This window comes from Panthera leo, chromosome B3, assembly GCF_018350215.1.
Source record: "Panthera leo isolate Ple1 chromosome B3, P.leo_Ple1_pat1.1, whole genome shotgun sequence".
NCBI lineage: Eukaryota > Metazoa > Chordata > Mammalia > Carnivora > Felidae > Panthera > Panthera leo.
The window spans coordinates 4,539,227-4,553,572 of NC_056684.1; the positions used below are offsets into that span (position 1 = coordinate 4,539,227).

General features: G+C 52.0%; 1 protein-coding gene across 1 annotated transcript in view; it reads right to left on the reverse strand.

The window, feature by feature from the left end:
* Nucleotides 1-14,346, reverse strand: part of SLC28A1 (solute carrier family 28 member 1) — a 50,352-nt gene that overhangs the window by 13,240 nt on the left and 22,766 nt on the right. Inside the window, exons 9-11 of the mRNA XM_042940458.1 lie at nucleotides 7,826-7,906; nucleotides 7,066-7,146; nucleotides 3,999-4,124 (exon numbers count right to left, since the gene is read on the reverse strand). Coding sequence (XP_042796392.1) covers nucleotides 3,999-4,124; nucleotides 7,066-7,146; nucleotides 7,826-7,906 — 288 coding nt within the window. The remainder of the gene's footprint in view (nucleotides 1-3,998; nucleotides 4,125-7,065; nucleotides 7,147-7,825; nucleotides 7,907-14,346) is intronic.

The following is a 14,346-nucleotide window of genomic DNA, read 5'->3' on the forward strand; positions in this document are numbered from 1 at the left end:
CACAGTGCCTGGCCTGGACGAACCTACTCAGCTCATTCCCTTCCTGCTCGGCATCTAGGTCGTTCCTCTCCCTCTTCCTTCCTTTCTTTCTTTCCTTTCTTTCTTTCTTTCTTTCTCTTTTTTCTTTCTCTTCCTTTCTTCTCTCTCTTTCTCTTCCTTTCTTTCTCTTCCTTCCTTCCTCTTTCTTCCTCTCTTTTCTTTCTTTCTTTTTTCCTTCTCTCTCTTCCTTCCTTCCTTCCTTCCTTCTCTTTCTCTTTCTCTTCCTTTCTTTCTCTTTCTTTCTTTCTCTTCCTTCCTCTTTCTTTCTTTCTTTCTTTCTTTCTTTCTTTCTTTCTTTCCCTTCCTTCCTTTCTTTCTCCCCCCCCTTCCTTCCTTTCTCTCTTTCTTCCTTTCTTTCTTTTCTCTCTCTTTCTCGTTCCTCTCCCTCTTTCTTTCTTTCTTTCTTTCTTTCTTTCTTTCTCTTCCTTCCTTTCTTCTCTCTCTTTCTCTTCCTTTCTTTCTCTTCCTTCCTTCCTCTTTCTTCCTCTCTTTTCTTTCTTTCTTTTTTCCTTCTCTCTCTTCCTTCCTTCCTTCTCTTTCTCTTTCTCTTCCTTTCTTTCTCTTTCTTTCTTTCTCTTCCTTCCTCTTTCTTTCTTTCTTTCTTTCTTTCTTTTTCTTTCTTTCTTTCTTTCTCTTTCTTTCTTTCTTTCTTTCTCTTCCTTCCTTTCTTCTCTCTCTTTCTCTTCCTTTCTTTCTCTTCCTTCCTTCCTCTTTCTTCCTCTCTTTTCTTTCTTTCTTTTTTCCTTCTCTCTCTTCCTTCCTTCCTTTCTTCTCTTTCTCTTTCTCTTCCTTTCTCTTTCTTTCTTTCTCTTCCTTCCTCTTTCTTTCTTTCTTTCTTTCTTTCCCTTCCTTCCTTTCTTTCTCCCCCCTTCCTTCCTTTCTCTCTTTCTTCCTTTCTTTCTTTTCTCTCTCTTTCTCGTTCCTCTCCCTCTTTCTTTTTCTTTCTTTCTTTCTTTCTTTCTTTCTCTTCCTTCCTTCTCTCTCTTTCTCTTCCTTTCTTTCTCTTCCTTCCTTCCTCTTTCTTCCTCTCTTTTCTTTCTTTCTTTTTTCCTTCTCTCTCTTCCTTCCTTCCTTCTCTTTCTCTTTCTCTTCCTTTCTTTCTCTTTCTTTCTTTCTCTTCCTTCCTCTTTCTTTCTTTCTTTCTTTCTTTCCCTTCCTTCCTTTCTTTCTCCCCCCCCTCTTCCTTCCTTTCTCTCTTTCTTCCTTTCTTTCTTTTCTCTCTCTTTCTCTCTTTCATTCATTCTTTCTTTCCTTTTTTTTTTTTAAATTTAACATTTATTTTATTTTTGAGAGACAGAGAGAGACAGAGCGTGAGCAGGCTAAGGGCAGAGAGAGAGGGAGACACAGAATCTGATGCAGGCTCCAGGCTCTGAGCTGTCAGCACAGAGCCCAATGCGGGGCTAGAACCCACGAACCATAAGATCATGACCTGAGCCGAAGTCGGGTGCTTAATGCCACCCAGGTGTTGTTGTGGTTATTACAAATAATGTTGGAGTTTGGCCTTTTTTGACCGCTTGGGAAAGCATTTCTGTATCGTAATATTCCTAACTGGATCAAAGGGAAAGAGGTTTTTTGTTTTTTGTTTTTTTATTTTTTTCAACATTTATTTATTTATTTGTTTGTTTGTTTTGAGAGACAGAGCACAAGCAGGGGAGGGGCAGAGAGAGAGAGGGAGACACAGAATCCAAAGCAGAGTCCAGGCTCTGAGGTGTCAGCACACAGCCTCATGTAGGGCTCAAACCCACAGACTATAAGATCATGACCTGAGCTGGAGTCAGACACTTAACTGACTGAGCCACCCAGGTGCCCCGGGAAAGAGTATTTTTAAACTGACTGATAGATGTTCTCCCAAAAGGTTACAGCAAATTACGCTCCCATCAAGAGTGTCCCATTGTGAGGCATGTAAAATATTGCGTATCTTATGATGGTTTTATTTTCTTTGACTATCAGTGAGCTGGAATACCTTTTTATGATTTATGAACTGTTTTTGCCTGATCCATCATTTAAACTTTTTAAAAACTGTGACTTTCACCATACAGACATTTTTCATTTTTACCAGTAGCTCTGTCAACCTTTTCCTTTATACCTACTGGGTTTCATGTCATGTTCAGAATTTTGCAAGAAAAAAGGCAAACTGCAGAAAAGCATGGGTAGAATTACCTCATTTTTAGTAGAAAAGAAGGCAAGCATGTGTGTATTCAGGTATCTATACTTAAATGACTACACAGAAAGATCTGGAATGATGTATTCTAAGTCGGTGGTTCTCAAATTGAGCATCAGAGCCATGTGGAAGGCTTGTCATTATACAGGACATGGGGCCCCTTCCCCAGTGTTTCTGGTTCAGCAGGTCTGGAGTGGGGCCCAAGAATTTGCATTTCTAACAAGTTCCCAGTTAGAGAACTGCTCATCTGCTTATCTAGTAAAAGCAGGTCCCCATGAGAAGTGGGTTTGAAGTTCTCTTTTTACTTTCTTCACTTCTGTAAGAAGCAAGAATCTCTTTGATATTTAAGAAAAAAAATTAAGATCTTTAAAGATTTGCATGTGAGGGGCACCTGGGTGGCTGAGTCAGTTAAGCGTCCGACTCTTGGTTTCGGCCCAGGTCACGATCTCATAGTTTCGTGAGTTTGAGCCCCGATGCTCTGACAGTGCGAGCCTGCTTGGGAGTCTCTCTCTCTCTCTCTCTCTCTCTCTCCCTCCCTCCCTCCCTCCCTCTCTCTGCCACCCTTCCACTAGTGCTGTCTTTGTCTCTCTCAAAAATAAATAAATAAAGTAAAACTTAAAAAAAAAAAAAAAAGAGGGGCGCCTGGGTGGCGCAGTCGGTTAAGCGTCCGACTTCAGCCAGGTCACGATCTCACGGTCCGTGAGTTCGAGCCCTGCGTCAGGCTCTGGGCTGATGGCTCGGAGCCTGGAGCCTGTTTCCGATTCTGTGTCTCCCTCTCTCTCTGTCCCTCCCCCGTTCATTCTCTGTCTCTCTCTGTCCCAAAAATAAATAAACGTTGAAAAAAAAAAAAAAAAAAAAAAAAAAAAAAGATTTGCTTGGGGCGTTTGGATGGCTCAGTCGGTTGAGCATCTGACTTTGGCTCAGGTCATGATCTCACCGTTTGTGAGTTTGAGTCCTGCGTCGGGCTCTGTGCGGACAGCTCAGAGCCTGGAGCCTGCTTTGGATTCTGGGTCTCCCTCTCTCTCTCTCTCTCTCTCCCCCTCCCCCACTTGTGCGCGTGAGCGCTCTCTCTCTCTCTCTCAAAAATAAATAAACATTTAAAAAAATTTTAAAAAAATATTTGCATGTGAAAGCACACGTAAGTACAGGCCGTTTAACAAATGCAGAGCATTATTACCAGGCACTTTGTAGGGGACACATTTGAAGATTCGCTCTGCTTGCCACACAGTATTGGGGTTGGTGTAAAGGCTCCAGTCGCACCACTGGAATTTGACCTAGAAATGTATTGCATTCGAAAGCTGCACAAGCAATAATTTAGGAGCAGAGGAAGGGGCTCATATCCAGGAAGGGTGTGGGGAAGCGGAGGGCGGGAGAGTAGGACACATCTCCAGGGACAGCCCAGGTGAGGGACAGTGTATACAAGCCTCAGAGTCAGACAGACGTGAGTTCAGATCCTGGCTTGGGCATCTCACTTATTCTCTGAGCCTCAATTTCCTCCTCTGTAAAATGGGGATGTTCCGATACCTAGCGCTGTGCCTGGCACATGAGAGGGGCTCAGCAGGTGCCACACCGGGAATCCTCACCCCCACTGGTCACACGAGAAGCTGAATGGCCCAGCCCGCCTGGCCTGCCTCAGTCAGGTGTAGCCTCTCCTGTTGCGTCACAGCCCCCCGGGTTCCGGACACAGACCATGGGAGGAGACTCCAGGTCGCTCTGGCCAGGAGCCGTGTGGGGTGCCCACAAAGGAGGGCTTCAGGTTCTTGAGGTTTTCAGCAAACAAAGGGAGAGGCGGACATACCCCAAAGGAGATATAGGCGCCCAGCAGACTGCCGGCAATGGTGGCATAGCCTCCGGTCATGACGGCGTGGATTTCAGAGCGAGTCATGTCCGCCAAGTAGGGCCGGATCAGCAGAGGAGCCTCGGTCTGCAAAGAGGAAAGGTGTCAGACCACCAGAGCCGGCCCGGGCACCAGGGCGTCCCCCTGCACCCGGGAGTGGGCACGTCACAGTGAGTGCTCGGGCTCCCAGGGGTAGAGATAGCAAGGTGGGGTCAGGACCACGGTCTCTACTTGGCTGGGCCTCCCTGCACCTCAGCATTGGCCCGGCCCTACGGAAAGACCCTTAGGCCTTCCTTTCGGCCTGATGATCCTCCCCCGTGTCAAGTGCCCCCTATGTCCTGGCATCACTAAGCACCTCACATTCATCACTCAGGACCTTCTGAGAAACAAATACTCATCCCCGGTTTCCAGGAGAGCAAGCAGAGAATTAGAGAGGCTCAAAGAGGGGAGCCTGGGCGGCTCAGTCAGTTCAGCAGCCGACTCTGGATTTCAGCTTCGGTCATGATCTCACGGTTCATAAAACTGAGCCCCGCATCGGGCTCCGCACTGACAGTGCGGAGCCTGCTTGGGATTCTCCCTCTCCCCCTCTCTCTGTCCCTGCCTTGCTCATGGCCCTCTCTCTCCCTGTCTCTCAAAATAAATACACTTAAAAAAACAGTTACTGAGCCCTTCCTATGTTCCAGACTGTTCTGTAGAATAGCGATGGGGATAAACAAGATAAAGCTCCTGTCCTCAAGGAGTTTTTGTCCTGGGTACAACGGAGGAGGGTGAGTTAAGGAAAGAAATGATAACCAACAAGGAACCAAGTAGGTAAACAGTGTATCTTAGATGGCGCTAAGACCTACGGAGATATGTGCAGGGAATGCCTGATGGTTGGCGGGTACTTAATAGTGAGTAATAAGCAAAGACCTTCCCAAGGAGGTGACCTTGGAGTTGAGACCGCAGGTGCCGACTGTTGGGTTTGGTAGAACAGCATCGCAGGCAGAGTGAACGGCGAGCGTCCTGGGGCCGATTTGACACTGGCAATTTTGAGGACTTGTGAGCGGACCCAGGCTGTGCCTGCCCCACAGGGGGTGTGGGGCGGGACTCCACACGGAGGAGGAGGGGGAAGGCGGGTGAGCCAGGCCAGGGAGTGGACTTGGCTACAAAGAAGTGACATGATCTGGTTTGTGGTTTGGGTTTGTTTTTTGTTTTAAAGCAGGTTCCACACCCAGCGTGGGGCCTGATGCAAGGGCCCGAGCTGAGATCGAGAATCAGATGCTCAACCAACTGAGCCACCCAGGCGCCCTGACCTGGTTTGTGTTTTTATTTAAAAAAAAAATTTTTTTAAACGTTTATTTTTGAGACAGATGCAGAGCATGGGGGGGGGGGGAGGGGCAGAGAGAGAGAGGGAGACGCACAACCCAAAGCAGGCCCCAGGCTCCCAGCTGTCCGCACAGAGCCGTGAGGTCACGACCTGGGCTGAAGTTGGATGTTTAACCAACAGAGCTACCCAGGCAACGCCATCTGATTTGTGGTTTTAAAGGATCATTCTGGCGTGTTAGTGAAGTGAAGGGCAGGTGGTAGGGGCGGGGACAGAAGCAGGGAGAGTGGAGGAGATTCAGTGTCTGGTGGGGAGAGTAGGGTGGCTTGTGGTAAAGGAGAAGGGCAGCAGGGCAGGGCTGGGACGGGGCGAGGGGGGCCAGCTGGCAGGACTTGCTGACGGGCCAGAGGCAGCCAGGAGCAAGGGAAGCAGAGGAAGGAAGGAAGGAAGGAAGGAAGGAAGGAAGGAAGGAAGATTCCTGAGTTTTGCCTGAACACTTCATGGAAGACGATGGTACCATTTCCTGAGAAAGGGAAGAATCAGAAGCAAGCAGGAGGGCATCAGGGTTCTGCCTGCTTGGGCTTGGTGTGATGGGTTTGAGATGCCCCTTAGGCATCCGAGTGAAAGGTCAAGGCGGCAGTTGGATGGGTCAGACTGGAGTTTGGGGCGAGGTCAGGACTGCAGCACGGGGTCTGGGTGACACATAAAACATTTAAGCAACAGGGCTGGTGCGACGCCCCCCAGAAGAGGGCCCAGGCTCCCAACATGGAGGCTGAAATGATGTCGATAATCCTCAAAGATTATCCCCTTGGGGAAAACGAGGCAAAGAGCCAGGGCTCTAGGTCAACGTGCCCATCAGCCCGCTCAAAGTCAGTTCACCTTAGGCAGCTCAGGGCTCCATTCACCTAAATTTGTACTTTCTCAGCAAAAACCCACGGAGCACATTTGCCACAGTTCGTTTAAATAAATGCTTTTGTATTTCAGCATTCCTTTCTCTCTGGTCTCCTCTTAAACATCTTAAGGGATTTGAGACAATTTATCGGAGAGCACATTGTCTTAATTGGCTTTAAAAAAAAAACCTTTGAAACCAACACACTGATACTATAACCAAAAAGATGCAAATATTCCCCACTTGTCTTTTGGTGACTCCACTGTCGGTCCGATGGGCTAGGACCTTGGAACGGGCTCTGGCACCCAGGAGTGCCGGGCCTTCTGGAAGGAGCTCAGGACTGATGGGTGCCTTAGAGTCACGTTTACTTTGGAAAATACATTTCAGATATAGGGAGGTGGGTGGCGGTCGCAGGGGTGGGGCGGGAGATAAGATGATGTCGGGTAAGGAACCCTGACCAGGAAAGAAGAAACCTGGATTCTAAGTCCTGATTTATGCTGCGGGGTCCTGGCAAGCTGTTCCCGCCCTCAAGCCTGTTTCTACGTGAAGGGAGAGAGGTGGACACCATCTGTAGATTTTGTGAGTCTCTAAGCTGATAAAGACCCCGAGGCCTCGGGAGGTAGAAGGTGCCCGAGAGAGGCCCCCCTCCCTGGCACGACCCAGGCAAGGAGCGCGTCCCCGAAGGGAGCGTCTCTGGGACAGCGGCCTTTGGTGACCGTGGGAGAAGTGCCGAGCGTCTCTTTTTCTGACTGAAGAGGAGCCACGGGGACCCAGGACACCCGCCCTCCTTGGAGATGCTGCTGGTGAGCATGGGGCCAGGGCGCTGCAGGACCTACCTGGCTCACAAAGATGTTTCCAGCCACACTCAGGGTCTCAGTGGCCATGGTGCCCATGGTGACCTGCATCAGCCAGCTGATCTAGGAGGCAGAGTGCTCTTTGTGGGCAGACGTCGGCAAACCCCAGAGTTGGAGAGAGTCAGGGGTGGGGTGGAAATACCGGATAAGTCTTCCTCCCAACTCCCAGCCCAGCCTAGCAAGCCCTCACCTACATTTCTCCTTCCACACCTCCACTGATGGGGGCTCTCCCCTTCCCGAGGCCACCCATCCACCTGCGGGTAGCTCCGATTATCACAGCAGTGCCTTTAAAAAGCTGTCTCCATACAAAAAGAGTCCCTGGACGAATATATCTGAGAATCGCTGGACACACACGCCGTGGAGGACGCCAAATACGTATCAGCTTAGTAAAGGCTCTGAGAAGCCCTGTACGAAACCGATTTACGTTCGTCCGGTCCAGCTTCGCAAAAGTATCTGACCGCAGGATCCCTGTGCCTAGTGACGTGTGTTAACCCGCCATGGAGCTGGAGTTTTGTGAAAAAGGCTCTGGAAAACATTGTATTAGAGAGGGTGTAGACCCTGGGAGCAGGGGATTCTGGGAGGGTGCAGACTCTCGGAGCAGGATTCTGGGAAGGTCCCGGCCCTCAGAGAAGGGGAGTTGGGGGATTTGGGGGTTGGGTTTGGAAGCAAGGCATTCTGGGAGAGCATGAGCCCAGTGAGTAGGCAGCCGTGGGAAGGCCCGGCCGTGGCATTGGGAGCTCACCTTCTGGATCACCCACTGCATGAGGCCCACATAGTAGAGACCCGACATGACACAGCTGAAGAAGATAACGATGGGCAGAACCTGCCAGGCAAGAGCACAGGCCCCAGGGTTAGAGGCAGGTAGACCCCAGACAACCCACTCCGCCCAGGGCCGTGCCGCTCAGGGACCTGACAGGGTCCAGGAGGAAGCTCTGAATTCACTGCCTGAGGTCACATACGGGGCCTCCTGGGAGGCACTTTCTGTCCTCTCTGTTCCGCTCTGAACATCCCCCCGGCCCCCTCCCCCCACAGACGAGGCCTGTGCCACGGAGGAGAAGCGGGACCGCCACTTCTCGCGAGGGTTAGAGGAGCTGGCTCAGGGCCTAGCACCTTGCACAGCGTGCACCCCCTTCATGAGCGCAGTCCCTGGTCCACGAGGACCCCTCCGGTGCTTTGGGCCCGAGTGACAGGCTCGTCGTCTCTCCGGCGCAGCACTTCCACTCAGGACCGATGAGCTCAGAGCCAGACCCACGTGGGCCCGGCAGCCGGTCCCTCAGGCTGTCACCACCTCTCTCTGCCAACTCCAGGCCTGGTCAGCCCTTCCTTTGAAACTCCCCTCGCAGTCCTTCCCTCCTCGCCAGGGCCCCGGCCCCCACCCCGGCGCCTCTGCCCTGCGGTCTGATTTATCTCAGCGAGGCCGACAACCACTCAGATGTCTCTCGGTGGAGGACGGGTTTCAGGACCACGGGACGACCACGAAGCCGCACACGGAAAGTCTGGAAACGAGACTGAGGGGCTCTCCGTGGGCAGTTATGGAGTGATTTCCGAGCGAGAAGAGGGAAGGTGTGTGCTGTGCTATCCGGTGTGCAGGGGAGCGTGGGGATGGGATTGTGCGTGGGCCTGTGTGGGCACGGAGTGTCACTAAAAGGGTATGCAAGGGAGGCAGTGGCCTTGGGGCGGGAACTAGGTGACTGTCGGTGTAGGAGGGAGACTTACTTTTTACCGCCTCCCCTTTGTGCTGTTGGGATGTGTTATCTGTTCCAAACGGTTCTAAAATAGGTTATGCAGAAGGGCGCCTGGGTGGCTCAGTCAGCTGAGTGACTGACTCTTCATTTCGGCTCGGGTCACGATCTCGTGGTTTGTGAGATCGAGCCCCACGTCTGGCTATGCGCTGACAGCGTGGGGCCTGCTTGGAATTCTCTCTCTCTCCCTCTCTCTCTCTCTCTCTCTGCCTCCCTCCTGTTGGCACTCTCTCTCTCTCTCTCAGAATAAATAAATAAGCATTAAAACAATGAGTTACGCAGAATTGGTAATGGTGGGCGCATCCCTACGCCGAAATGTTAGGTGGGGAAGCTAGAACATCGAAAGCGTAGGAAGGCTGGGAGACGGCGTGCCCGAAAAGCTGTTCTGTGTGCTGGGACTGCTGAAAGTTGGGTTCTTCCTTCCATATTTCCCGTTTCTCTTCTGCTCCTGTAATTTTCTGTGATAGGTGGCCTCTTCTCGAGGCGGGGAGCCTGGCGGAGGGGGGGTCTGGGCCAGCTCAGCAGCGGGGTTTGGGACTTGCTGGGTGTGAGATGCCTGTGGGGCAGCCACGGGGTGGGGTGGGGGGGCAGCTGGATAAAAGGGTCAGGAGCTGAGGGGGGGAAGGTCTGGGCCAGGGATGGATTGGGATGCATCTGCACAGAAGTGTAGGTTGAGGCCATGGGATAGATGCAATTCACTGAGGAAACGTCCCTGAGTGAGGAGAGCAGTGAGGACAGAAGACAGGGCCCTGGGGTCAGCATGGGAGGGAGGAAGGGTAAGAAGGGGCGCAGGGAGGGGACCGAGAAGAAACAGAGAGGTTGGAGGACCTCCAGGCGAGGCATGTGTTGGAAACCGAGGACGGCTGATCAAGAAGGGTGGTCGATCAGCCGTGCCAGACGTGTCAGAGAATTCCAGAAAGGTGAGGCGCGCGACGGACCGTTGGCACCTAGCAATTCAGGGATCGTGGTGGAGATAGCGAGTGCAGGCAGCTGTTTCTAGAAGCTTAGCCGTGCCGGAAGGAAAGGTGCCCTCGGGAGAGGTGAGGGGTGCAGGGAGAGTTGTTTTTGTTTTTAATACGGAAAGTCTCGTGTGATCACATTGAGGCTCTAGCTCAAAATGAATCAGGAGTGCGGGATGGCCCCCGAAGAAGACAGAGGCTCCACCCCGGGCAGCCCCCCCTAGAGACGAGAACAGGCCCCGAGGTGTCCCCCCTCCCTTCCCAGATGGAGGCTGCGGCTGGATGTGGACCAGCTCCCCTCCGTGGGCCTCACCGCGGTGGGGGCTGTCACCTGACAGGGAACGCAGGCTCTGGAGGTCCTCCTGTCCCGTGACTCGTGCTGACTGCCCAGTGCCGGGCACACCCCCAACACGAGGCTGCTGACGTCATCCACCCTCCCTCGCAGGGAGACACAGAGACAGTCACGTACTGTCTAGACTGCTTGTCCAATTTATCATGAGGGACTGCTCGGCAGCCTGGCAGGGCGGCGGCCGTGGCTCAAACCAGGAAGGACCTGACTGCAGCATTGGGACTTTCTCCGGGCAGCCACCAAGAGACATTGCCTACCCGTGAGATGCGGGTCTTTGGTGGAAGGGAAGCTGGGTTTTGCATGAGGCGGCGGCTCTCCGGGGAGGGAAGATAAATAGGAGAGAAGAGAGGTGGCCTCTCAATTTTCTAAGGTGGCACATTTCGTCCTAAATAAGGTCCCCGGGACCCATCCGATCTCCCTGCCTGGGAGACGACTGTGGGGCCTGTAGCGTGCGAGGAGGCGGAAGGCAGGATGGGCAGCTGAAGACGGCGATGCCGCGGTCGGGTGGAGGTGGGGGGGGAGCACCATCGGGTCCTACTACGTGTCCACACGCGGTCCTACTCTGCGGCAGGTGCAGTGCCCAGCGCATGGTGATTCGTCGATCCTCAAACCAACTGAGGTACTTGTAAATACGCTTCACCAACGGGGACACCGAGACCGTGAGATGTTGGCTGCCCGCCCAAGGTCACACGCCTGCAAAAACAGAGCGCTGCCCGGCCGCAGAGCAGGTTGCCAAGGCCCTGCCATGAGCCTGCGGACGTCTGCCCTGTTGCCTATTCTGGAAGCCCCACTTCTCCGTCTCAGGAGAGGCATTCATCTCCGGGAGCGAGGGCATAGCAGCCGTACACACGTCCTCACCGCCACACGGTGGAACCCAGAGCCGGCTGGTCCCTCTAGTGTGACCGCTCACCCATAACCGAAGGAAGAAGGGGCCTCCAGTTTGCAGAGGCCAGTGGTTCTCAAAGTGCGGTCCCTGGACCAGTAGCATCAGCCGAGAATTGGCGAGAAATGCAAATTTCGAGCCCCACATCTGGAGTTTCAGTTTCAGCAGGTCGGGGGTGGGCCTGAGAATTTGGGCCTGAGCGTTTCCAGAAGCTGCCAGTGCTGCAGAGTCTGCCGCTCTGAGAACCACTGGTCTAGAGTCTAGACCATACGCTCGGAGCAAATGTCAACTTGGTATCAGGAAACGGGGTTCGAAGGCAGGACCAGACCCACTGAGGACACGGCCCTGATGCTTCCTCTTCCTGGAGGAAGCTGAGCCAGGCTTTCGATGACTTCCTGATAATGAACTCTCACAGTCCAAGCTCCAAAGGCCTAAGCACTGCAGACCGGGTCCTGTCGCCAACCCCACGAAACCCCACAAAAATCCCGAACCACAAAATCTAAAGTCGGTCAATAACGCATTAAAAGGATCACATAGCATCAGGGCGCCTGGGTGGCTCAGTCGGTTGCGTGACTTCAGCTCAGGTCATGATCTTGTGATTCGTGAGTTAGAACCCCACATCGGGCTCGCTGCTGTCAGCACAGAGCCCGCTTCAGATCCTCTGTCCTCTCCTCTGCACACCCCCCCCCCCGGCCCCCACCTCTCAAAAATAAATGGCTCAGTCAGTTAAGCATCTGACTTTGGCTCAGGTCATGATCTCACGGCTCGTGGGTTTGAGTCCCGTGTTGGGCTGACAGCTCAGAGCCTGGATTCTGTGTCTCCCTCTCTCTGCTCCTCCCCCAGCTCAGGCTCTGTCTCTCTCTCTCTCAGGAAATGAATAAAAACATTAAAACAAAATTTAAAAAAAATAAACATTTTAGAAGGATCACACACCATCATCATTTGGGATTTATTCTAGAGAAGCAAGGATGGGTCAGCATCCACAAGTCCATCAACATGATAATACGCCACATCACCAAGACCGAGGATAAAAATTCCCCGATCATCTCAGTAGGTGCAGGAAAAGCATTTGACAAAATCCAACATCCATTCATGACAAAGCTCTCAGCCAAGTGGATGCAGAAGGAATGTACCTCAACATAATAAAGGCCACATACGACAAACCCACAGTTAACCTCATCCTCGATGGTGAAAGGCTGAAAGCTTTCCCTCTAAGATCAGGAGCAGGATAAGGATGTCCTCTCTTACCACTTCTGTTCAACATAGCATTGGAAGTCTTAGCCAGAGCAATGAGTCAAGAAAAAAAGAAGTCAAAGTTATCCAAATTGGAAAGGAAGAAATAAAACTGTCCCTATTTGCAGATGACATGATACTACATATAGAAAAACCCTAAAGGCTTCACCAGACAACCATTAGAACTGACAAATGAATCAGTAAAGTTGCAAGATGCAAAATTAACATACACAAATCAGTTGTGTTTCTGTAGACAAATAATGAGCTATCGGCAAGGGGAATTTTTAAAAATCCCATTTACAACTACATCAAAAAGAATAAAATACCTAGGAACAAGCTTAACCAAGGAGGTCACCTGTACGATGAAAATTATAAGACACTGGTGAAGGAAACTAACGATGACACAAATAAATGGAAAGAGAGTCCATGCACATGGCCTGGAAGAATTGATACTCTTAAAATGTCCATGCTACCCAAAGCAGTCTACAAACCCGATGCAATCTCCATCAAAATACCAGTGGCATTTTTCACAGAACTAGAACAAATCATCCTAAAACTTGTGTAGAACCACAAAAGACCCCGAAGAGCCAAAGCAGTCCTGAGAAAGAACAAAGCTGGAGATCACAGGCTCCCTTATTTCAAACTATACTGCAAACCGGAGTAATCCAAACAGTATGGTACAGATGCCCATGCCACCACCGTTACAGAAAGGCAGAGGGGACTTCCTCCAAGGCCACGTAAAGCGGACATGCCTCCCGATTTCCTACTCCCTTGGTCCCTTGCCCAGAAGGCCCTCACCACTCTGCCCCTCGTGGTCATGGCCAACTGGCTGTCAAAGTGTCCTTCAGAGACCTTTGCAGACACCGGATTCTCCTAAGATCTCTCCTGGTCCCCTCGTCCCATCTCCTTCCTTCTCCCTCCTTCCAGCACCTCGCCCCAGCTTTCACCTACTCACATACTTCCCACTCCCCTCCCTGCTGATCATGATCACTGAGCTCACGAGTGACCCCTTAATTACTAACTCCAATGGCACCTCTCCCTCCTTGTCTTTTTTTTTTAACGTTTATTTATTTTTGAGAGAGACAGAGCATGAGCGGGGGAAATGCAGAGAGAGAGGGAGACACAGAATTCAAAGCAGGCCCCAGGCTCTGAGCTGTCAGCACACAGCCCAACGTGGGGTTCGAACCCACGAACCAAGGGATCATGACCTGAGCCACAGTCGGACGCTTAACTGACTGAGCCACCCAGGCGCCCCCGTCCTTTTCTTATTTGATTTTTTGGGGCCAAACTTGGCATTGTTGACCGTTGCGGATGGCCGAGGCTGCGTCAGGCAGACACCCCAAAACCTTGGGAGATGGAAGCATTGTCTTTCACCCAGATGTTCCTCAGGGAGAACATGTGAGCAGCACTCCTGGGCGCAGTATGTGGGTGCCCGTTCCAGAGGCTGGAACAGTGGTGAAGGAACGAGTAAACACAAGCCACTGGGTCAGCCAGACCCAGGAAGGATGCAGGAGCCTCGGGGGAGGCGGCTGTGTGGGTGGGATGTTACCAGAAGGGAGGCGGAGCCAAGGCAGAATGACTAATCAAGACGATGCAGCCAAGAGGTGGCTGCCGCGTCCAGTCCATGGCGCTGGACTCCAGGCCAGGGGAGGGGGGCGGCCAAGAAGCCCCAGGCAGAGGCTCGACTTCCTGGACAAGGGACGGGCTGGACCGTGGCCCGGCAGGAAGCAGCTTGGACTCTGAAAATCTGAGTGAGCTCAGAGACGACTTCCCCGGGGCCAGCATGAACCAAAGGCCTTGGACTAGGTCCACGTGATCCAGGGAAAGAGGGTGAGGAAGGCTCCCGCGTCTCCCGCTCGACTTAGCACCAGCAAATCCACCCCACCTCGAGGACCTGTCCTGAGCTTAGGAAGTGCTGTGCTTATGTGTGTGTGTACATGTGAGTGTGCATGTGTGTGAGCATGTATGTGCACGAGTGTGCGAGTGTGAGTGTGTGCACGAGCTGTTGTGTGCATGAGAGTGTGTGTGTGCATGTGTGTGCACGTGTGAGTACATGTGAGTGAGCGTGTGTGCATGTGTGAGCATGTGAGTGTGCGT